The sequence below is a fragment of the Pongo abelii genome, chromosome 1, assembly GCF_028885655.2.
Source record: "Pongo abelii isolate AG06213 chromosome 1, NHGRI_mPonAbe1-v2.0_pri, whole genome shotgun sequence".
Lineage (NCBI taxonomy): Eukaryota > Metazoa > Chordata > Mammalia > Primates > Hominidae > Pongo > Pongo abelii.
The window spans coordinates 140,989,398-141,013,559 of NC_071985.2; the positions used below are offsets into that span (position 1 = coordinate 140,989,398).

The following is a 24,162-nucleotide window of genomic DNA, read 5'->3' on the forward strand; positions in this document are numbered from 1 at the left end:
ACGTGGGTTTTAATTAGGCCAAGCCAATCCTGGTAATTCTATCTCACCATCAGTAACTCATTTAGGAAGAGCAGACCTAAGCCAGTGCAGGGCTTCCAAGGGAAAGATGCTGCCTGGGGGGCCAATTGGAGACAAAAAAACACAGAGAGGGAAACTAAGATACCAGACACTCAAAATAGCTACCAAGGGAACAGGGATGAGAAATGCAGTAAGTCTGACTCTGAGGTGAGGAGAACAAACTATGCAATCTCATTAATTCTTAAGTTTTAATGCAAATATTTCATTTATTATTATTGGTGAACATTAACTACAGAGTGTGAGCCCTTATCAAGCCATGACTAAAAGATTGACCTATCTTTGGACTATTGCTTATGTATGCCAACAAAATTCCTTTATTAAATCAGTTTGGGCTGAGTTTTCTGTCATCCGCAACATGGAACATCCTGATGCATGAAACTTAATTGACCACTTGATTCAATTCTCTCTAGTCATAGTCTACAGGTTCTAATTCGTGGCTGAAGAACAAGAGGGACAAATCAAAACTGAGCTGCTGTCTTTGTTAACTAACCCAAACTAACAAAATCCTGGCCACTTACATATTACAGGGACTTACATTTAAGCTTCTACCACCCATCAATCCCTTGACTGATTCTCTGGCTAAATCATACTCTGAGGTTGAGGTTAGAAGAAGAGAGCAAGGAACATCAAGGAATAGCAGTGAGCATAGGAGGGCAAGACAAAAACACTGTCAAAGAATGCAGAACAAAAGCTCACATTTTTAATTTGTACGTCTATACACAGCCCCAATGTAGCCATGTTTCCTCACTTCAACAAGGAAAGGAAAAAAATAGTGAGAAAAGCTGTAAGTATAGGACTACCTTCCCTTCTCTGCTTCCTGTCAGTGATTATTTAGGAAGGAGAAAAAGTATGTATGGTAAGTGAAATTCTAAAGTGACCCTTAATTTGCTGATTCTAAGTTGGTAAGTGGTGATAGTGCCATTATTGACAATTAAAGAGGAAGGATTAAAATCTGGGGACCAGGCTGGGTGCACTGGCTCAGGCCTGCAATCCCAGCACTTTGGGAGGCCAAGGCGGGAAGATTCCTTAAGCCCAGAAGTTTGAGACCAGCCATGGTGAGATCCCATCTCTACCAAACAAACAAACCAATTTGTTTGTTACAAAACAAACAAATAAAAACTTAGCTGGGCACAGTGGCACGCATTTGTGGTCCCAGCTACTTGAGAGGGTGAGGTAGGAGGATGACTTGAGCCCAGGAGGTTGAGGCTGCAGTGAGCCATGTTTGCGCCACTGTACTCCAGCCTGAGCAACACAGGAAGACTGTCTCAAAAAAATAAATAAAATCTGGGGACTAAAAGGGGGAATTCAGTTTTTACATGGCTGTGTTTGGAATGCCTATGTGATGTTTAAGTAAAGACATTAGTAGAGTTGTATAAACACGCCTGGGGCCTGGATACATTTGAATTGTAAAAATGAGACTAGAAGTCATGGATGCCAAAGATCACCCAAGTATAGAGCACTACTTCCAACCTTTTCCATGTCATGACATATAGAAAATGATCAATGTATGGCCACCTGCATAAATGGGAAGGCTGCTCCGAGCTCATTGCTATAAGAGCTGAGGGGACATTCATTCAGTAAGACTGTGCTTTGAAACATGGTTGGGAAATTCTGGGGTAGATGAAAAAAACAGAGAGGCTTAAGGATGCAATTCAGAGAATTATCAACATCTAAAGGGAGGCAAATAAAGAGATATCTGTAAGGGACAGACAGATGGGATGGTTAAGAGAGGTGTCATAAAAGCCTAGGAAGTATGTCAAGGGTCCAACTCTCTGAAAAATATTTTTACATGAATGACCCTGTGAGACCTCAAAACGTTACAAAACTCATCTTTCCTCAGAAGCCTATTCTTCATCTGTGTCCCAGGTCTGTCAACCTGGACAGTATCCAGCCAGTATCCTGTGAGCCATCAAAGCTTATATCCCTGGGTTATTAACCTAGCATGTTTTCATATTTTGCAGACCTGCCCATTCTACTCTTGTAATTTCTTTTAACTTTCCCCTTCTCTTTCCTTCTATCACTTTATGTCGTTTTTTCCCTACTACTGCAACAGCCCAGCTGGTCTCCTCCTTTCTCTGGTCTCTATATTCTCCTTTCCTTCAACTCACCTAGATAATATTGGCAAATTAATCACCCAGAGGCACACCCTCACTCAAAAAACCTTCATTGCCTCCCCACTGACTATGCTATTATAATTAAGTCCAAAGTATCTAGACTTAAAGGGTTAAATGATCTAAACCTGGTCTACCTTTGTAATTTTCCACATTCCTGTTTAATCCAACCAAATCTTTAATCACAAGGAATTATGAGTTGCCTAAATACCTTCACATTCATGTTGCTTCCTCCATCCAAATGCCTTTCCATACTAAATAAACATAGGTAAGCCTTATTTTTTTTCTGCAATATCTAGCTCAAATGATACTCATTCTGTAAAATACGTATCTGCCAAACAGATCAGGTGATTCTGCCTTCTTCACCTCCGTAAGGTTCACTTTAGCTTCTTTAAGGGTACATTATTTTTACTTTATATACCAGTTGTTTATTTCTCCTATGAGATAGCAAACTCCTGGATTTACTTTTTCATTTGCAATTATGAATTCATGTTTATATAACAGCCTAAATATTTTAAAAACTCAATATAATTTGGTGAAGTTTAAAAAAAAAATTTATTATACTCTAAGTTCCGGGACACATGCGCAGAACGTGCAGGTTTGTTACATAGGTATACACGTGCCATAGTGGTTTGCTGTACCCATCAACCCGTCATCCACATTAGGTATTTCTCCTAATGCTACCCCTCTGCTAGCCCCCTATCCCCCAACAGGCCCCAGTGTGTGATGTTCCCCTCCCTGTGTCCATGTGCTGTCAGTGTTCAACTCCCACTTATGAGTGAGAACATATGGTGTTTGGTTTTCTGTTCTCGTGTTAGTTTGCTGAGGATGATGGTTTCCAGCTTCATCCATGTCCCTGCAAAGGACATGAACTCATCCCTTTTTATGGCGGCAATTTAGTGAAGTTTTTATGAGAAGGGGAAAGGGTAAACTATAAGGATAAGGGTATGGCTAAAAGCTTCAACTTATAAGGAAAAAAAATTCAACATTGTCCATTTCATGTGGGGATCATATGTGGGCAGGTGTGATGAAAACCAGTAACACTTAAACATTCACTTATTAATCTTTTATGTACTCTAACATTTTGTCAAACTATTTTTCCAATAAGAAAACTTCAACACATTGCTTTTATCATTTAATTATAAGGTTTAACAAAAAATTTATTTCTATTGAGATTTAACTCCAGCAAAAGAAAACTTCTCTATAAATTTTATGGCTCACATACATTTGCAATTTCCCTTGGGCATAGTGCCACCTACAGTTGGCAAACGTAAACCATGTTGTTTCTCAGAATCTTGCTAACTGCAAAAGAACAGCTCCTCTGGCATCATCCAAACTTTCCTTTATATATTAGCTTACTAATAGGCATCATATAAACAGAATTTCAAGTAATATAATAAACTGATCCTTACTGAAGGTGTAGGCATTAAAAGCCTGACTTTTCATAGATAGGGGGTTTTCTTAAATTAGGAATAAGAGAACACCCTGACTACATTCTCACCTTTGTTTTTCATAATCTATTCCTTTTCAAGGGCAAGGCTACCCTAGCATTCTTCTAAAACATACTCTAGTAAAAAGAGTAACTTTTTCCTACTTTAGCTCTTTATAATGAGCCTTCAAATGGTCAAATCTCTCCAATTAAAAAACTCAAAATAATCTTGCCCACTCCTCCAAAAAATCTATTTTCCTGTTAAAGCCACAAATATCTTCCCATCCTCTTTACTAACAAAGTTCTTCAAAGAATGCTTTACATTCACTACACTCAAATTCCATTACTTCTCAATTTACAACAATCTAGTTTCTGCCCCATCACAATGGGTATTAAAAAAGCTTCCGCAAAAGTAAAAATTCTCACATTCCCAATGTAATGCTCTCTCTCCATTCCTCATCCTACTTAAATGCTCTGCAGTATGTGATACTTTTGATTTCCTTCTAAAAAAAAAATCTATCTTCCTGGGCTTTTATTACACTATTTTTCCTTTTTCTCTACCATTGATTACCTCTTCTTTTAACTATTTTTTTCTACTTTTACTGAGGAGGTTTTATTTCTTAGAATTTTGTCTTTAAGGTTTTCTCTTCCTGCTCTGCAGATTTTCCTGGGTGTTTTCATTTATTCTTATGGCTTCAAGTAGCTTCTACATACTGTTAATTCCTAATTTCTAATTCCTGTTACACCCTGTTAGTTCTAGAAACCTATTTCTAGCTTTATATTTCCACTTAGATATTCTGTAACATCTCAAACATGTGCCAAATGAGTTCTGTCTCCTGTTTTCAATCCAACTATTAGATAATCTCCCAGTAGCTCATTCATCCTAACAAAGTATATCAATTCTGCCACAAAAATACCTTATATATCCACATCCTTTCTATAGTTGCTGTGTTAGTTTTGGTCCTAATAATTTATTTCCTAGACTACAGCAGTGTCCTTACTTGATCCTAACTACATCAGAGCATCATCTTAATCCATCCTCTACATGGTAAGCAGCAATTTTTTCCCCATTATAAAACCTGGGGCTGGGTGTGGTGGCTCACGCCTGTAATCCCAGAACTTTGGGAGGCCAAGGTGGGTGGATCACTTGAGGCCAGGAGTTCAAGACCAGCCTGGCCAACATGGCGAAACCGTCTCTACAAAAAGTACAAAAATTAGCCGCGTATGGTGATGCATGCCTGTAATCCCAACTACTTGGGTGGCTGAGGCATGAGAATTGCTTGAACCTGGGAGGCAGAGGTTGCGGTGAGCAGAGGTTGTGATACTACACTCCAGCCTGGGCAACAGGGCGAGACTCTGTGTCAAAAAAATAAATAAATAAAATAAAACTGAATAAAATCTGATTATGCTTCCTATACAAAGCTCCTTGTTGTACACAAATAAAAGTATACAAATTTGTATACAATTTGTTGTATACAAATTAATAGCACTGGTATTCTAGGTAACTCATGACCTATAGCTATCATATCTTCTGTTATTCTCCAAGTATCTTGAAAATGTATTTCCAAAAAAGAGTAGACATAAACATTTCCAATAAACGAATTGGATATTTGTTTATTCTTCTTCCTGGAATGCCCTCCAGTGTGGCCTTAGATATTTTCTCCATTGATCTCCATTCCCTTCCCCACAATGAAGAGATATAACTTTAATTAAAGACAAAATGGAATATTCAAACACAGAATAGGGAGGCTGAGGCAAGCGGATCATCTGAGGTCAAGAGTTCGAGACCAGCCTGACCAACATGGTGAAACCCTGTCTCCACTAAAAAGACAAAAAATTAGCTGGGCATGGTGGTACATGCCTATAATCACAGCTACTCAGGAGGCTGAGACAGGAGAATCACGTGAACCTGGGAGACGGAGGTTGCAGTGAGCCAAGATTGCACCACTGCACCCACGCTGGGCAACAAGAATGAAACTCCGTCTCAAAACAAAAACAAAAACAAAAAACTACAAAAAAACTAGCTGGGCATGGTGGCACATGCCTGTAATCCCAGCTACTCAGGAGGCTGAGGCAGGAGAATCGCTTGAACCCGGGAATCATTGCTGAGATTGCAATGAGCCAAGATTGTGCCACTGCACTCCCACCTGCAAGACAAAGCGAGACTCCATCTCAAAAAAAAACTTTAAACAACACACACACACACACAGAATAGTAGGGAGCTTTTAAACTGAAAGCTGTGAAGAAGGATCAAAACGTCTCCCTTTTCCTCCTAATCTGTGTTGCAGTAAAACAGCTTGGAAAGGTATTCTGCTAGGGAGACACCTCTGCCCTTGGGTGGCCAAGTGGAAACCAGGGCACATTCTAGAGGGAAGAAGAATAGACAAGGAATATTCATATCTGCCCTTAACCTAGGCCTAAATACATTAGTGTCTTAAGGTTTAGTCATGCTCTAGGCTAAACTCGTATCAGAAGTACCCTTCGTGCCACACATCTCCTTCAACCCAACAGAACCAAGTTGAGACAGGCAAAACTTTCCCTTCTGATAAGATATTAAGTCAAATGAATCTAAAAATATAAAAATTTAACCAGTTTTAGACAAATAGGAACTACCCTTAGGCAAATATTTCTAGCCCAAGTTTCCTTAACTGTAAACTATTTTATATATCTGTAACTTCATTTCTTTACCTATAGAATCTCTAAGTATCTTTCCCTTATTCTTTCCTACTTTTCTAACCCAGATAGGTGTCATGGAAGTTAAAACAGCATTTCCCAGATCTGCTCAGAACTTGGTAGTATGAGCTCCAGCAGTAACAGGTGTGTGTGTGTGTGTCTGTGTATGTAAAATGTATGTATATTATACACATATATGTGTATACAATTTATATATATAATATTTGTATGTGTAGTGCGTGTGTGTGTATATATATATATATATCATACCAATGTATATAATTTACATGAAAGTAAATTGGGTGTGAACTGTATACATAATTTTCTTTCTTTTAAATATAATGAATGCCTACAGGTATAAAGCAGATAATTGCTAACGATGTGCTTCAGTGATTATTTGTAACCTGGAATTTACTAATTATGATTGTTGGTATTTCCCAGATATTTAACATTTAAGATGACCATAACATTTTCATATATGTATAGGTTTAGAAGTCAATTTCTCAATAACAGTTGTTTACTTGTTAATTTCTTACCTGAGGGAGGCAGAATTTGTAAAGGTGAAATGTTTTTCACAGTCTGTAAATGTTCTAATTCTTGATAATTAAATGCTAATTGGTGGTGATTCGGTGGCATTACATGTGAAGGTGTGATCTGATGAACAAGGGTAGTATTGGCAGAGGTTGTGTCCTGCACACAATATTCTATCTGTTAAAACAAAATCAAAGTTATCACTTAGTTTTAACTATACAAGAAGTATACCAAAGAGAACAGAAACACAAGAGTCAAGAATATAATTTAATGCTACCTTTTTAAAATACCTTATTATTTAAGTCACACAAATCTATAATGTATAGTTATCCCTATCTTGCAAATGAGCAAACTGGGGTTTAAAAGCATTAAATAACTTGGCCATTATATGGCTTACAAGAGGTAGAGTAAGTCAAAGCCTATGATCTTAGTTATGAGTATGCATGTATATTTTACATGAGTATACATGTATACTATTAAACAATGCTATTCATTTAAAGCTTTCCTGTAATTACTAAAAAACAAAACAAAACAAACCCCTGAGCTTTTATAGCAAATCCAGAGACCAATTCACTTACTTTAGCCATTTTTCCTTACTGTATTATAGACATAAGGGGATAAATTTAAAATTACATCATGGTCAACCCACAAGACTATCAATAAATTCTAATTCAATATTCAGGTAACTATTAAGTAAAAGCTGTAGTGTAATAATAGCTAACATTTATTTAATGTTTACTATGTGTGAGGTACCAGGGTAAGTCCTTTATATAGTTTTTCTTTAATTCTCACAATAATGCTATGAGTTAAGTATAATTTTTATCTCTACTTACATTTTCTAGAAATAATAGAAGCAGCTTACCTAAAATCTCACACCTATTCTGTGGCAAGCGAAGTTACAGTAGCAAAGCCCAGTAGCCTTATCTAACTAAGCTCTGAGTTGTAGATGGTACAGAGATAAATAAGACAGTCTTTCTCCTTTGTCTAACAAGGCATTGGGGTGAGGTAGTAGGTAGGCAAGTGTACAAGTAACACCTATGCAAATATGAATAAAACAAATGCCATAGGAATGTTTATTACAACAATATAGATCCAGGCCAAAGCTCAAAGCCTAATGCTCAGGTTTAAATCAGCCAAAGAAAAAAATCACTTTCTGAACTACACAAATATATACATTCATACATGAACCTATGGATTAATATATACTACCTTTTACCATAAATAGGCATTTTTTTCCTCAGTGAGTGAAAGTGAAAAAATTTTGACCAAAAATAGACCATTAAAAAAGGTGGCATTCTACATGCTACGTATTGAGATAAAAATGCTTCCAAAGTTCCTTCATAACTTGACATAATTTTTTTATTCCACTAATACACCTTTGGCAAGACAGACCATCTATAACTTCTTCCTATTCAAAAGGAACGGGAAGGCCAGGCATGGTGGCTCACGCCTGTAATCCCAGCACTTTGGGAGGCTGAGGTGAGTGGGTCACCTAAAGTCTGGAGTTCGAGACCAGCTTGGCCAACATGGTGAAACCTCGTTTCTACTAAAAATACAAAAATTAGCTGGGCGTGGTGGTGTGTGCCTGTGGTCTCAGCTACTCCGGAGACTGAGGCATGAGAATCGCTTGAACCCGAAAGGCGGAGGTTGAAGTGAGGGAAGATCGTGCCACTGCACTCCAGCCTGGGTGATGGAGCGCGACTGTCTCAACAACAACAACAACAAAATATATATATGTATAATTTCACTTACGTGTCCAAAGCCCCGTTATATACTCCAAGCCATCTAATAAATACCCTCAGCTTCCATATTTCTCTGAATATACTTGCTGTGGTTTTTTTTTTTTTTTTTTGCCTCTCTTCATGCTATTACTTATTTTAAAAAATAAGCCCCTAATCTATATGTAAACCATTTCTTCCCCGTTCTTTAAAACACATTTTAAGCATTACCTGTGTGACGCCTGTTCTTCCTTCAGGCAGTATACATTCATTCTTCATTTTCTAAAAATAATTATATAGATTATAGCATTAATCATATTATCTCTTAACCATGTGATTATATTCCTTTTTCACAAATTAGAGCTCTTTTAAGACAGTATTATTTGTTATTGTGTTTCCCTAACCTAGTTAGATGTTGTTACATAAATAATTCTATGTTTGGAAGGGGTACAAAGGGAAAAAAAAATGTATATGAGGATGACAACTTGAGCTAGTAAAAAAATCACTTCTGTTCTTTTTTCTTTTTTTTTTTTTTTGAGACAGAGTCTTGCTCTGTCGCCCAGGCTGGAGTGCAGTGGCACAATCTTGGCTCACTGCAAGCTCTGCCTCCCGGGTTCACGCCATCCTCCTGCCTCAGCCTCCCAAGTAGCTGGGATTACAGGCGCATGGCATCACGCCCGGCTAATTTTTTGTATTTTTAGTAGAGATGGGGTTTCACTGTGTTAGCCAGGATGGTCTCGATCTCCTGACCTCGTGATCTGCCCGCCTCGGCCTCCCAAAGTCCTGGGATTACAGGCGTGAGCCACCACGCCCGGCCACTTCTGTTCTTTTCAAAGCACATCAACTACTAGTCAAACATAGATGTGCCAAAATGGATAGCTGGCAATTATAAGCTTTATCTGTAGAAACCTTAACTACCATTCTCCTACCACCTTTTGAGAAATTTCACTTCACTGTATGCATAGTTCTGTACACTCATTCAGGATACCAAGGCCATCCCTCTGTATTCAGACTCTCAGGGATAAGCTGAAGCTTCTAGAATTTGTTCTACTTATCCATTTGGCTCATATAACAGTTATATCTCATTGCAAAATGAAGTCAAATAGCTTCCCTATTCGGTTTTCTTCAGGAAGAAATCATTGAACATTTAGTTGATAAGCTAAAAACAGTGACAACTTTCTTCGTGTAAATAAAATTGAAAACAATTTTAAAGAAAGCTACTACTATACTCATGAGTTATACATACTTTTAAAATTCAGAGATACAAATAAAGAATTCACTTACCTTTACATTCTCTTTAGAAGGAGAATCATTTGGTTTTACTTCTGTAAACTTAGGGAACATTTCTGCAAATGTATACACATAAATATTTTAATATTTATTAGCTGAAAAAATACCAAGTTATAATTTTTCCATATTAGAAACACAGTGGAGGCTGGGCACAGTGGCTCATGCCTGTAATCCCAGCACTTTGGGAGGCCGAGGCGGGTGGATCACGAGGTCAGGAGATGGAGACCATCCTGGCTAACACAGTGAAACCCCATCTCTACTAAAAATACAAAAAATTAGCAGGGTGTGGTGGCACATGCCTGTAGTCCCAGCTACTCAGGAGGCTGAGGCAGGAGAATCGCTTGAACCTGAGAAGCGGAGGTTGCAGTGAGCCAAGATCACGCCACTGCACTCCAGGCTGGGCAAGAGAGCGAGACTCCGTCTCAAAAAAAGAAAGAAATATAGGGGTGATTTCAAGAAAATGCCTTTATTACCAACCTCTCATATCAAGAAATCCTTAGAGTCACAGGTTTTCACCCTCTTTGAATCAGCTAAAATTTCTAAAGGGATACCTGCTTTCAAGATTATTTTATTTTCCTATAGAGGAGTAAATATCCACTCACAAATTTCAATTTTCATTATGTTTCGGCCAAAAAGCACAGTAAGTTACATAACAGTAACAAGCTTGAATAATTGACAGTTTAAAAAGGAATATGTTGCAACAGAGATAAGGTTTCAAACAAGCAGCATCCATTATGCTAAAATCACCTTTTATCAAGTAGCCATAAATATAGCCCTAAGAGGCTTAATTTAAAAAATAAAGAATTTACTATAAGAGAAGGGGATGTCATTTACCTGAGAGGATACAGTCTTTTATTAAAAGTAAAGCTATTTTAGTTCTGTGGAAAGGTCTGCTGTGCTTGCTAAACTCTGTAATAAAGGTTGTATCTGATTGACTGCGAAGCTATTTGGCAGCCTCAGCTATACAGCAAGAAATGAGTTTTATAGTATCTCCTCTGCCTTTAGAAATACTGTACAGCTGACACTGGCAGTAGAAGCAGACATAAAAAGAGATCTCTCCAACAGGGTGCTAGTGGGTTTCTCTTTCTTTATCCTACAATTGTTTCTGATGCTATCCTCCCCAGTCATAATCCTGGGTCAGTAAGGTAAAGCACCAAACTGGTAGTAACTGCCTTGATCAGTCTCTCCAAGCCAGCTTTCATGACCACCTGAGTGTTATTTGTTTCATGCTCCAGGACACCACGGATGGTCAACACCAAACATTATTCAAACTTAAAACATTCTAATTTTAATAATTATCTTCTGCCTTCTGAAAAGCCATCAGTTTCCACTGGATGTGTTATTGTTCTTTCCTCTCCTAAAATGTTTGATGCTGGACATTGTTAAAATTGCTAAATGCCACTCAATGACATCCTTTAATTTAAATAATTCAAGTATTTAAAATGACATGAACCTTCTTAATGTCACTCAGCTAAGTATTATTTAAGTGTTGCGGGCTAGGCATAGGAGGAAGAGAAAGAGACAGACTGAGAAGATTGAGAATATACATCCAGGTAGCTTTTGCATTTAAAGGACATATTAGGCAGTGCATGGTGGCTCATGCCTGTAATCCCAGCACTTTGGGAGGCCGAGACGGTTAGATCACTTGAGGTCAGGAGTTCAAGACCAGCCTGGCCAACAAGTTGACACCCCATCTCTAGTAAAAATACAAAAATTAGCCAGGTGTGGTGGTGTGCACCTGTAGTCCCAGCTATTTGGGAGGCTGAGGAAGGAGAATCGCTTGAGCCCAAAAGGCAGAGGTTGCAGTGAGCCGAGATTGCACTACTGCACTCCAGCCTGGGTCACAGAGCCAGACTCTGTCTAAAAATAATCATAAGCATAAAGGAGAAATTATGGTTTCAACTTTGAACAAAAAAAACAACAAAAACCAAAGACTTCATTAATATGATCATATATGTATATCTATACATCTAAATTATTCAAATATGCACCTAAAACTACATTGTCCTACAATATAAACTCTTTAGTACAAATATGACATACCAGATTGGTGTTCTACTAAAAAAAAAAATTCAAGGGCATCACCTTAGTTTTCTAATATATAAAACTAAGCTCAAAATTATTATAAAACTTAGCATCTAAAGGCTGGCGCAGTGGCTCACGCCTGTAATCCCAACACTTTGGGAGGCCGAGGCAGGTGGATCACTTGAGGTCAGGAGTTCGAAGTCCCAAAAACTTAGCACCTCAAAATCTAAAGATATTAGCAAAAGGCATCAAGGAATTTTAATTAAAAAAATAAAAACACCTACTATATATGTCTCATAAAAGTCTCAGCATTTTGCTTCTCATTCTAATCTTACATAACTGACTTTTTTAAGAGCATAATAAACTAAAACTACATATATATGCTTATTCATGAGTTCCTGGCCTTTGAAATTAAAAGACAAACATACATATTTTCACTACCAAACTACAACTATATTTCAATTAGTGAAGAAGCTCTATCAGTGCTAGCAAACATCAATTAAAATCGATAACAAGGCCGGGCGTGGTAGCTCACATCTGTAATCCCAGCACTTTGGGAAGCCAAGGCAGGCTGATCACCTGAGGTCAGGAGTTTGAGACCAGCCTGGCCAGCCTGGTGAAAACCCCCCTCTACCAAAAATACAAAAATTAGCTGGGCGTGGTGGTGCAAACCTGTAATCCCAGCTACTCAGGAGGCTGAGGCAGAAGAATTGCTTGAAGCCGGGAGGCAGAGGTTGCAGCGAGTGGAGATTCTGCCATTGCACTCCAGCCTGGGTGAAAGAGCGAGACTCTGTCTCAAAAAAAAAACAACCCATAGAACTAAAAAAAAGATCTGCAATCATAGAGATTTGATTAAAGAGTTTACTTAATATCTATCACCAATCAAAGCACTGAGATAGATGTTCCAGAGATACTAAATATTATCAGCAAGCCAATTTGAACTAAAAAACCTGAAAAGTTGGATAGGAACATAATATGATTAAAAAAAAAACAAGGCCGGGCACAGTGGCTCACGCCTGTAATCCCAGCACTTTGGGAGGCTGAGGCAGGCTGAGGCGGGCAGACCATGAGGTCAGGTGTTCGAGACCAGCCTAGCCAATATGGTAAAACCCCGTCTCTACTAAAAAATATCAAAAAAAATTAGCCGGGGATGGTGGTGTGCACCTGTAGCTCCAGCTACTCAGGAGGCTGAGGCAGGAGAATTGCTTGAACCCAGGAAGCGTAGGCTGCAGTGAGCCGAGATCGCACCACTGCACTCCAGCCTGGACAACAGAGTGAGATTCCATCTCAAAAAAACAAACAAACAAACAAAAAAAACCAGAATGTGATGCCATATATAGCAGACATAATTACCAAAGACTTTTAAATTAGAAAAAGAAATCACACTTTTGTTATAGAGGACAGATTATAGAAAAGTGATTGGTAGGCCAGGCGTGGTGGCTCATGCCTGTAATCCCAGCACTTTGGGAGGCCGAGGCAGGCAGATCGCTTGAAGCCAAGGAGTTCAAGACAAGCCTGGCCAACATGGTGAAACCCAGTCTCTACTAAAAATACAGAAATTAGCCAGGCTTGGTGGTGCATGTCTGTTGCCAAGCTACTTGGAAGGCTTGAACCTAGGAGGCAGAGGTTGCAGTTAGCTGAGATCGAGCCACTGACCTCCAGCCTCGGCAACAGTGAGACTTTGTCTCAAAAAAAAAAAAAGGAATTTATAAAAGTCTAAAATAATTTAATAAACTCTAGTCATTTACCTTTAGCTTTCTAGTTTGAATGGCAAAGATTATTTAGAGGCTTTCCTTGTATACCTCCTGCACTTACTAAATTATCTTCCTCTAAAAAGTTAAAATCTAGGCTTGAACAAAGTTTGTCGGTTTCCAAACCTTGCATGAAAAAAATCATATCCTTGTCATGTCTATTGAAGACCTAGGTGGTAGTACTAAAATTACAAATATATTTATTCCTGTTTGATATCACCCACAACTAAGAAAGCTTTTTAAAAAAAGAAACAAATGTTAAAGAACTTATAAATTTCATTCTCTGAACATTACACTAAATCCAATAAAATGCAAAAAGTCCAAAGGATGAAGTGACAAATTCACTTTAAGTCTTAAACAACTAAAGAAAAACAGTGAATTGATGTCATGACCATTTAGTTTCTTTGTGTTTAACTCTGTAAAAATTGAAATTAAGTGCACTGAAAAAATTCTATTTCACACTAATCAAGTATCTGAGCTTATGTTTAGACAGTTCCTGGAGTTATTTCCTATAAGGCTTTAATTAAAAGCACTCCTATTGATAAGCTGTTCCTTTTGATTTTTTTTCTCAGTATCATTATTAGTCACAGGATTAAAGCTATTAGTTATATTCCTCCCTATAAATCACTCAAGGTAACCCCAAGGTTGTTGAGCATTAGAAAACTCTCAATAGCTTATGTGTGCATACTAGCACAGCCTAGTCAACATAAGATACATGCATTAGAATTGATTTCATTTTCAAGGCTTGGCTACATCTTTGATCTGACATTTAATGATTTTAGTTATGAAAAATCATTTTAAAAGATTTTATATTTATACCGATGTTTAATAAATGTTCTTGACTTATCTGCATATGCTGACACCAGTCAAAAAGATAAATAAAATCAAATCACATTAAAATTTGCAATGACATGCTGCTTCCAGTCCATAGAGCTCTCATTTTCATTTTTCAAGGATTTGGGCTGGACATGGTGGCTCACGCCTGTAATCCCAGCACTTTGGGAGGCCGAGGTGGGTGGATCACGAGGTCAGGAGATCGAGACCATCCTGGCTAACACGTTGAAACCCCATCTTTACTAAAAATACAAAAAATTAGCCAGGCGTGGTGGCGGGCACCTGTAGTCCCAGCTACTCAGGAGGCTGAGGCAGGAGAATGGCGTGAACCCGGGAGGTGGAGCTTGCAGTGAGGCGAGATCATGCCACTGCACTCCAGCCTGGGCAACAGAGTAAGACTCCGTCTCAAAAAAAAAAAAAAAAAAAAAAAAGGATTTGGGATTTCATTACAAATATCTTGAAACTGATTTAATATCTTGTTTAAAATGAGAATTAAGTGAATTTGCTAGATTTTTAAATAAAACTTTCCTTGGAAATCAATGTTCCACCCATGTGATCAATCCTACTTAACAAAGCAGAATTAAGGAAGTGAGGGTGATCTGGCTGCAACACCTGTCACCCCATTGATCAAAGGGTTAATTCGGCTGATCTGGATGGCCAGGAAGGTATCCCCTTTCTCCCTCACCACTCCATGTATATCCCTCCCGAAGCAGTGCACTTGGTCGAAGAGGACCTTCTCTGATAGAGGAGGACTGTTCATCGGTCAAGGGTATACAAGTAGCTGTGCTCCCCTGCTAGACCCTCCACACAAGCTCTCAAAGCAGAACTAAGTCTATATTTTTAAAAGTGCATAAACTGAAGTTTGGGGATGATGAAAGACAGCCACTTAAGTAATGTGGAATAATAAATAGCTTCAATACTACTTACAACACTCAAAGATTTTTCAGATATTAAACCTTAAAACATTTGCCACACCTAAACAGAATAACGATATTGTAGTAAAGAGAGACCAACTCATAACACAGTATAACTATAAGAAGTCAATAATATTTAAAACTTTAGGCCGGGTGTGGTGGCTTGTGCCTGTAATCCCAGCACTTTGGGAGGCCGAGGCGGGCGGATCACGAGGTCAGGAGATGGAGACCATCCTGGCTAACATGGTGAAACCCCGTCTCTACTAAAAAATACAAAAAATTAGCCGGGCGTGGTGGCGGGTGCCTGTAGTCCCAGCTGCTCGGGAGGCTGAGGCAGGAGAATAGCGTGAACCCGGGAGGTGGAACTTGCAGTGAGCCGAGTTCGCGCCACTGCACTCCAGCCTGGGTGACAAGGCAAGACTCAGTCTCAGAAAAAAAAAAAAAGAAAAAAAAAAAGACTTTAGAAAAAGTGCCAGGCGTGGCGACTCACGCCTGTAATCCCAGCACTTTGGGAGGTGGAGGCGGGTGGATCACGAGGTCAGGAGATCGAGACCATCCTGGCTAACACGGTGAAACACCGTCTCTACTAAAAATAGAAAAAAATAGCTGGGCGTGGTGGCGGGCGCCTGTAGTCCCAGCTGCTCGGGAGGCTGAGGCAGGAGAATAGCGTGAACCCGGGAGGTGGAGCTTGCAGTGAGCCGAGACGGCACCACTGCACTCCAGCCTGGGCGACAGAGGGAGAATCCATCTCAAAAAAAAAAAAAAAAAAGCAAAAGTAATTAAAGCTCTGTCTCTAACACAAACATTATAAAAGACTGACTTGCTTTGAAAAATTGCATATAGCCAAATTGCTATAAGAAAATCCAGGAAGACAGATACTAAATGAAAATTACATTAAGAAAAAATTACTAAAGACCAGGCACGATGGCTCACTCCTGTAATCCCAGCACTTTGGGAGGCCGAGGCATGCAGATCACCTGACGTCAGGAGTTTGAGACCATCCTAGCCAACATGATGAAACCCCATTTCTACTAAAAATACAAAAAATTGCCAGGCGCGGTGGCTCATGCCTGAAATCCCAGCACTTTGGGAGGCCAAGGGGGCGGATCACCAGGTCAGGAGATCGAGACCATCCTGGCTAACATGGTGAAACACCGCCTCTACTAAAAATAAAAAATTAGCCGGTGTGGTGGCATGCTCCTGTAGTCCCAGCTACTCGATTGCTTGAACCCGGGAGGCGGAGGTTGCAGTGGGCCAAGATTGTGCCACTGCACCCCAGCCTGGGCGACAGAGTGAGACTCCGTCTCACAAAACAATAAATAAAATAATAATAATAATAATCAAAGCCTATTATCTTCAATAAATAATCAAAAGCCTATTAATCAGAATTCTGGAATCATGATATCCAACTGCAAGTTTCAGTTCTGGCCAAATCATAATTATTTTTAAAGCAATAAAAATTATATTTATGGGCCGAGCATGGTGGCTCAGACCTGTAATCCCAGCACTTTGGGAGGCCGAGGTGGGCAGATCACTTGAGCTCAGGAGTTCAAGACCAACCTCGGAAACATGTTGAAACCCTATACATTTTTGTCAAAAAAAAGTACAAAAATTAGCCTAGCATGGTGGCACATACCTGTAGGCCCAGCTACTTGGCAGGCTGAGGCAGGAGGATGGCTTGAGCCCAGGAGGCAGAGGAGTGAGCTGTGATCGTGACACTGCACTGTAGCCTGGGCGACAGAGCCAGACCCTGTCTCAAAAAAAAATTTTTATTTTTTTCATATTTATATTTTATTTTTCATATTTATATTTTCAGTCAATTTTTACTGATGTAGCAGATAAAGCTTTTGCTGATGTGCCTAATTTTCATAAATTAAATTTTCTTAGTAAACAGCCTCATTCTGCCCATGCTTGAAACTTTGACATAGAATTTGCCATCTGTTCCTTGAGAATGTTACTAGTATAATTAAGAATAGTAGGTGCTTTAATTATTTTTATATTAGACATTGCTAATGATAATATTTGACTTGCTTATTTTTCACAATTTTCAGGGCTTTTTTTTTTATGTGTGTTGTTCCCAGGGAAGTAAAAAATGTTCTTAGTTTACATGCTAGAAATTAAGAGCCTTTAAAATAACAGCTGCAACTGAAATTGATATTTAGAACATTAGAAGATGTGGAGAAAGGCAAAAAAAATTAGGACAAAAGGTCCAATTACTTCATTTAGTATTAAGCAAAGATATAATTTTTTCCCATTTGTCTTTGCATTTGCAATTTATAATATATATAAAGTATTTTTCCAATAAAGCACAGTTTATTCATAAAACAATTAAAATTTCAAAAATAAACAACTCACACTATCAGATTAGAAGACAAATTGACCTTGTGTCACAAATTGTACACTATCCATAATGCAGGTTCAAATATAAAAACTTGCCACTTTAGGCTGGGCACAGTGGCTCACGCCTGTAATTCCAGCACTTTGGGAGGCCAAGGAGGGAGAATCACTTGAGGTCAGGAGTTCAAGACCAGCCTGGACAACATGATGAAACCCCATCTCTACTAAAAATACAAAAATTAGCTGGGTGTGGTGGCATACACTTGTAATCCCAGCTACTTGGGAGACTGCGGTGGGAGGATCACTTGAACCCAGGAGGTGGAGGTTGCAGTAAGCCACGATCACATCACTGCACTCCAGCCTGGTGACAGAGTGAGAATCCGCTCAAAAAAAAAAAAACAAAAACAAACAAAAAAAAACTTGCTATTTTGATTTCAACATTATATATTTTAAAACTCCTTTTAATTGAAAAAGATGACATTAAACAAAAATGTCAGCCATAAAATAAAAATTCAACATAGCAATGTTTTAAGATTTGAATTCTAGGCCAGGCGTGGTGGCTAATGCCTGGAATCCCAGCACTTTGGGAGGCCAAGGTGGGTGGATCACAAGGTCAGGAGATCGAGACTATCCTGGCTAACACGATGAAACCCCGTCTCTACTAAAAATACAAAAAATTAGCTGGGCGTGCCTGTAGTCCCAGCTACCTGGGAGGCTGAGGCAGGAGAATGGCGTGAACCCAGGAGGTGGAGCTTGCAGTGAGCCGAGATCGCGCCACTGCACTCCAGCCTGGGCGACAGAGGGAGACTCCGTCTCAAAAAAAAAGGATTTGAATTCTGAGACTGAGTTATTCTGATAGAATGTTAGAAAAACAGAGAATATATATTGCACTATTTTAAGAACACAAGTTAGTGATAAACATTCTTTCCTCCAAGCAACATATAATAATATTGTATCAGAAAGTGATAATTCATATTAAAATTAAGGTACTTTATTGAAAACTCTGTATTATATTGTACTTTTCCTCTAACACTTGAAGCATTTATTATAATTAGATAATTCAAACTAACAGGAACAGTAAGAGTTTTATCCTACAAAAAAAAGACAAAGTGCTCTAACTTATTATGCTTTATTTAGATGAAGTTACAAATGCTAATTACAATTGAAAATACTAAATGCAACTTAAGTTTTTCCAGTATTGTTCTATGCTTAGAAGTCAAATAAGGAAATACTATATAATCAGAGCCCTACATTTTTAAATTTTCTAATATGACAAATCCCGAAGTAAAAATTCTGTTTATTCTCCAAAAATGTTTATCACTATATACTTTAGAAATGTAAAAACAAAATACAGCAATCAGCACCATATAAATGCAAACTAAACAGAACTAAGAGTTAAATAGAACGTATTGCAAGTCAGCAGACCATACTACCACACTGAAAAAAAGAGGGATGCTTTTAATAATGCTAAGAATTCCTGATGTCACAATATTCTGTGTGAGATGTTTCTTTAAAAAGATAACTGAATTTCACAAGAAACACCTCATTTAAAATAAAGCAAAATTTAGGGACAACAGTGTCCAAATTCTGAATTTGGCTTTTGGTCAATAAAGATGGAACACCACTGCCAAGTCAGTATTCTTGGGGTAGTGATTACTTATCAACTATGTAATCATTAATAGAAAAGCACAAAGAAAACATAAATGACCTAAGCCTGATGCAACTGCTAAACTATACAAGATAATATGGCACTTGAGCATAGCTGAGAATCTGAATTTAAAGTACATTTTTCTATAGATGGAAGAAAATACTCTACAGTGAAGAAACCAAAGAAGTAGAAAAAAAAATCTGATTTACAGCTTCTGGGATGACTGGTTTCTTAACTCAAAAGGATTATTCAATTCAGAACGTAGTATCACAACACGGCATCTCTTGCAACATTAGAGTGATCTGATAGATCATGGAGAGTAAAGGGAAAGGTGCTCTCAATAATCTTTTATTTTATAAAACAAGTAAAGGTCATTATTTTGGGATATATTTTGATATTAAGATTTGAAATTATTTATTGAGACTACCCCTCCTTGAGGAAACTTTTTTTCAGCATTACAAACCTACATGTCATATACATATAATACGAAGTTTCATCTTACACAGTATCTCTTTTAGGGAAAATACTAAGATTGTCAACATGCAATTAAATAATTAGCATGATATACAAACCATGGATTCTGGGTAAGTAACAAATATTTCTTCAAAATATAAATCAATATGACAGGAAAAAAAAAAATGCTCCCATCAACAGAGGTACATTTAAGGGGACAGCTAACCTGGTTCAGAATCACTGCTGTCTGAAGAGCTTAAGTCACTGCTGCTACTTTCAGACTCTGATGAGCTGCTGCTGCTGCTGCTGCTGCTCTCACTCAGTCGGGAAACACTTCCAACAGCTTTGAATGGTTGCGTTTTATCAGCTACAAAACAGAGAAACATATTAAAATGCCAGAAGAATTAAATAGTTGCAGGAACATTTAAAAACTGCCACCTAGGCTGGGCATGGTCGCTTATGCCTGTAATCTCAGCACTTTAAGAGGCCAAGGTGGAGGATCACACGAGGCCAGGAGTTCAAGACCAGCCTGGGCAACATCACAAGACCCTGTCTCTACATACATACATACATACGTACATACATATAAAAACTGCCACCTACACTTTGTTTGACGTTTTCTAGAATTTAACTGATTATTAACATCCAGTAACTGCTTTTCCAACTTCTGCTTTTTCTGTGAGTGAAGTTCTTCTTTGGACATCATTATTTTCTTAGCTGTGTGATTTAGGAGGGAAGAAAGTGAGTATAACCAAAAACCAACATAAATACCAAACCGATTTCTATTAATATGCAGAAATACATACCAGGAGGTTTTAATGATCTCTTTCTTAGACATGCCGAAACATATTTTTCTAATTCTCTTAGTGTTGATGCTTTCAGTGTTTCAAAGTCTATCTCTATCTCATCAGGATTGGAACTGCTCAGAGAAGGCTCTCTTGATTGTATTATGCGAACTACTCGCCCAAGTTTATCTCCAGGGAGTTTGTTTATATTCAAACTTAACTGCCTTTTCTCATCATAGTTCATAGGTTTAGCACTATCTTCATCTTCAGATTTTAGACCAATGAACTGTTGTTTCCTTTTCTTTGGCTGACTGTAACAAAAACTCAATTTAGTCCAACTTATCGTTATTGTCTTAATAAGCTATCATAATAAAAGATACTTACTTTCTCTTGGACTTTTCCTTTAGTCTCATTCGCTCACACATTTTTCTTGGATTTTCATTGCTGTTATTAACCTTTTCTTTTTTCTTTTCCTTTTTAGACTTCTCTTTCTTTTTATTTAGCTTACGGAAAGGTACCTGGGACAAAACCTGGAGCTGTTGATGTACAGCTTTAAGCTGATAAAAGAAAAAAAATCTGTAAACATTCATGTCTCTAAATAATTAAAGAAACTAGAAAAAAATCAAGCCACTCCAAAGTCAAGAGTGTCTTTTGTGAAATTCATTTCTTATTACATTTCCTTCAAGTTTTTATTTAATTTCACAAATGCACTGAATTTTTAAAAGGCATATATTAAATTACAAAAACTATCATGTGCTCAACCCATAAACTTAAATATTCAACTACCAACAGATCAAGAATAAATAACATTTCCAGGTGGTCTTAAGTTTGTTTTTTGAGCCAGGGTCTTGCTCCGTCACCCAGGTGGGAGTGCAGTGATATGATCCTGGCTCACTGCAGCCTCAACCTCCTAAGCTCAAGTGATCCTCCTGCCTCGTTTTTTTTATTTTTTTGTAGAGACGTGGTCTCACTATGTTGCCCAAGCTGGTCTCGAACTCCTGGGCTCGTGCAATCCTCCCACCTTGGACTCCCAAAGTGTTGGGGTTACAGGCGTGAGCCACGGTGCCTGGTTGGTCTTAAGTTTTTAATCATTGATTTTTCAGACTTGAGCTCCAGAACCGTTTAACATTTTATCATAAAAAGCAGTTAATGTTAAATAAGACCTCATTCATAAAATATCTCTGATTATTTCTTAAATTATTTCCATGAGAATCAACCACTCATGATTAGGAATAGATAACATAATTTTTTAAAATAACAGATTTTTATGATAATAAATATTTGATTAGGAAAAACTATTAAACATTAAAAATTTGCCAATAAGTAAATAAAGCCACAGTTATGAAGCGATCTAACTATAACAGCTTTAAATCTGCAGAAAAAATTTCCTGATAGATTAGCAGCTCATAGATTATCAAAATTTGTATCAATACAATCAATCAACTACCTGCTCCTGAAGCTTTGCAAGACGCTTAACTCGTTCATCTTCAGAATCATCAGAAGAGTTCCCTTCAGAGGAGGCTTCATTAGTGTTCTCTCTACCAGTGGTTTCTGTGATATCTGTTTTGATGTAACATAAAGGCATACTCTCAACAGGTTCAACTGGGATCTTTGAAAAATGCGTTTCGAAAACATCCTATAATGAAAAATTAGTTTGTTATGGTTTTCTGCATTTTTTATTTAATCCAGCAATCATAGCTTTTAATAAAAAGTACATTTCAGTGTCATATTTTGACCAGAATTCTTTTTTCCTTTAAGATATATCAGAAGAAACGTATTAAGACTGATGCTGGCCAGGCGCCATGGCTCACGCCTGTAATCTTAGCACTTTGGGAGGCCAAGGCGGGTGGATCACCTGAGATGGGGAGATCAAGACAAGCCTGACCAACATGGAGAAACCCCGTCTCTGCTAAAAATACAAAATTAGTCAGGTGTGGTGGCGCATGCCTGTAATCCCAGCTACTTCGGAGGCTGAGGCAGGAGAATCGCTTGAATCCGGGAGGCAGAGGTTGCAGTGAGCCAAGATTGTGCCACTACACTCCAGCCTGGGCAACAAGAACGAAACTCCATCTCAAAAAAAAAAAAAAAAAAAAAGACTCATGCTTCTCTGCCTGCCAAACTTACCAACTTTTCTCCATTTTTTTCAGGCAAGATAGACCTCTCAAGTAATATAGGGGTTCTTTTTTTTTTTTTTTTTTTTTTTTGAGACGTAGTCTCGCTCTGTTGCCCAGACTGGAGTGGAGTGGAGTGGCACGGTTTCGGCTCACTGCAAGCTCTGCCTCCCGCGTTCACGCCATTCTCCTCCTGCCTCAGCCCCGCCAGCAGCTGGGACTAGAGGCACCACCACGCCTGGCTAATTTTTTTGTATTTTTTAGTAGAGACGGGGTTTCACCATGTTAGCCAGGATGATCTCCATCTCCTGACCTCGTGATCCACCCGCCTCGGCCTGCCAAAGTGCTGGGATTACAGGCGTGAGCCACCGCGCCCGGCCGGCACAGGGGATCTTCTTTCAAGGGCCCTGTAGTTGGTAAATCATTCTATTACCTCCAGCCATTTAGACTGTCCCCTCAGTGGGACATGGGCTCTAGTCAACCCTATATATCATATATCTACATCCCCTCTTCACTAATATTTCTCCAGTTTCCTTTGTATGCAGGCCAGCTTCATTAAAAGATTCGCTACTAAAGGATGCAAGAACTCAAAAAAAAAAAAAAAACAAAACAAAATAAAACACACAACCCTCTCAGTTTTAAAAGTATAATTCATAAACTGTTTTGTTGGTGCAAAAGTAATTGTGGTTTTTGCCATTTAATACTTAGAGGTGTAGGAGTTATTATTCTTTATCTCTTAAGTTATGGTTCTAAAAAACGTTTCAACTATGTTCAGAGGAAAAACACTTTCAGAGCACAGTAACAGCTCACCTGAAGCATTCTTGCCATTGTCACAACTTCGTGATCTGGAGGATTGTACTTGTAGCAATTCATGAACATTAATCTAACATCTGCCGCAAATTTGTATGCATCCTTATATTCTTGGTTATCCATTTTCTCCTAAATTAAAGAAAAACTACAGGATTCACAAACAGTTCAATTCAATAATTATTTGAGCACCTACATTAAATGTTCATATTACAAAATAATTCAAATATACAGAAAACAGTTGCCCACCATCCAGATTTGACAAATGTTAAAATTTTGCTACATTTGTTTCATATTTTTTAGACTTTGAAAAAAAATCCAGTGAATTTTGACAAGTAGAGATAAGGAAGGAGGACATTCCAAGTAAAGAGAACAGGAACAAAATCACAAAAGCAGAGAAGCAGAGTGTTTTCATATAATCTTTTTTTTGAGACAGAGTTTCCCTCTGTCACCCAGCCTGGAGTGCAGTGCATGATCTCCGCTCGCTGCAACCTCTCCTCCTCCCAGGTTCAAGTGATTCTCGTGACTCAGCCTCTGGAGTAGCTGGGACCATAGGCATGCACTACCATTCCCAGCTTTTTTTTTTTTTTTTTTTTTTTTTTTAGTAGAGACGAGGTTTTGCCATGGCCAGGCTGGTCTCAAACTCCTGGCCTCAAGTGATCCGCCT

General features: G+C 38.3%; 1 protein-coding gene across 7 annotated transcripts in view; it reads right to left on the reverse strand.

Moving 5' to 3' along the window:
- BRDT (bromodomain testis associated) overlaps window positions 1–24,162 on the reverse strand; it is a 64,062-nt gene that overhangs the window by 13,370 nt on the left and 26,530 nt on the right. For 5 of the 7 annotated variants that reach the window (XM_054531251.2, XM_054531246.2, XM_054531234.2 and 2 more), the window contains 10 exons: window positions 23,499–23,627; window positions 22,025–22,213; window positions 20,962–21,134; window positions 20,599–20,888; window positions 20,396–20,509; window positions 20,019–20,159; window positions 16,991–17,104; window positions 9,825–9,886; window positions 8,772–8,822; window positions 6,828–6,999 (listed from right to left, as the gene is read on the reverse strand). In XM_054531251.2, coding sequence (XP_054387226.1) covers window positions 6,828–6,999; window positions 8,772–8,822; window positions 9,825–9,886; window positions 16,991–17,104; window positions 20,019–20,159; window positions 20,396–20,509; window positions 20,599–20,888; window positions 20,962–21,134; window positions 22,025–22,213; window positions 23,499–23,627 — 1,435 coding nt within the window. The remainder of the gene's footprint in view (window positions 1–6,827; window positions 7,000–8,771; window positions 8,823–9,824; window positions 9,887–16,990; window positions 17,105–20,018; window positions 20,160–20,395; window positions 20,510–20,598; window positions 20,889–20,961; window positions 21,135–22,024; window positions 22,214–23,498; window positions 23,628–24,162) is intronic. The other 2 variants (XM_024249840.3, XM_054531270.2) reach the window with 1 other exon arrangement.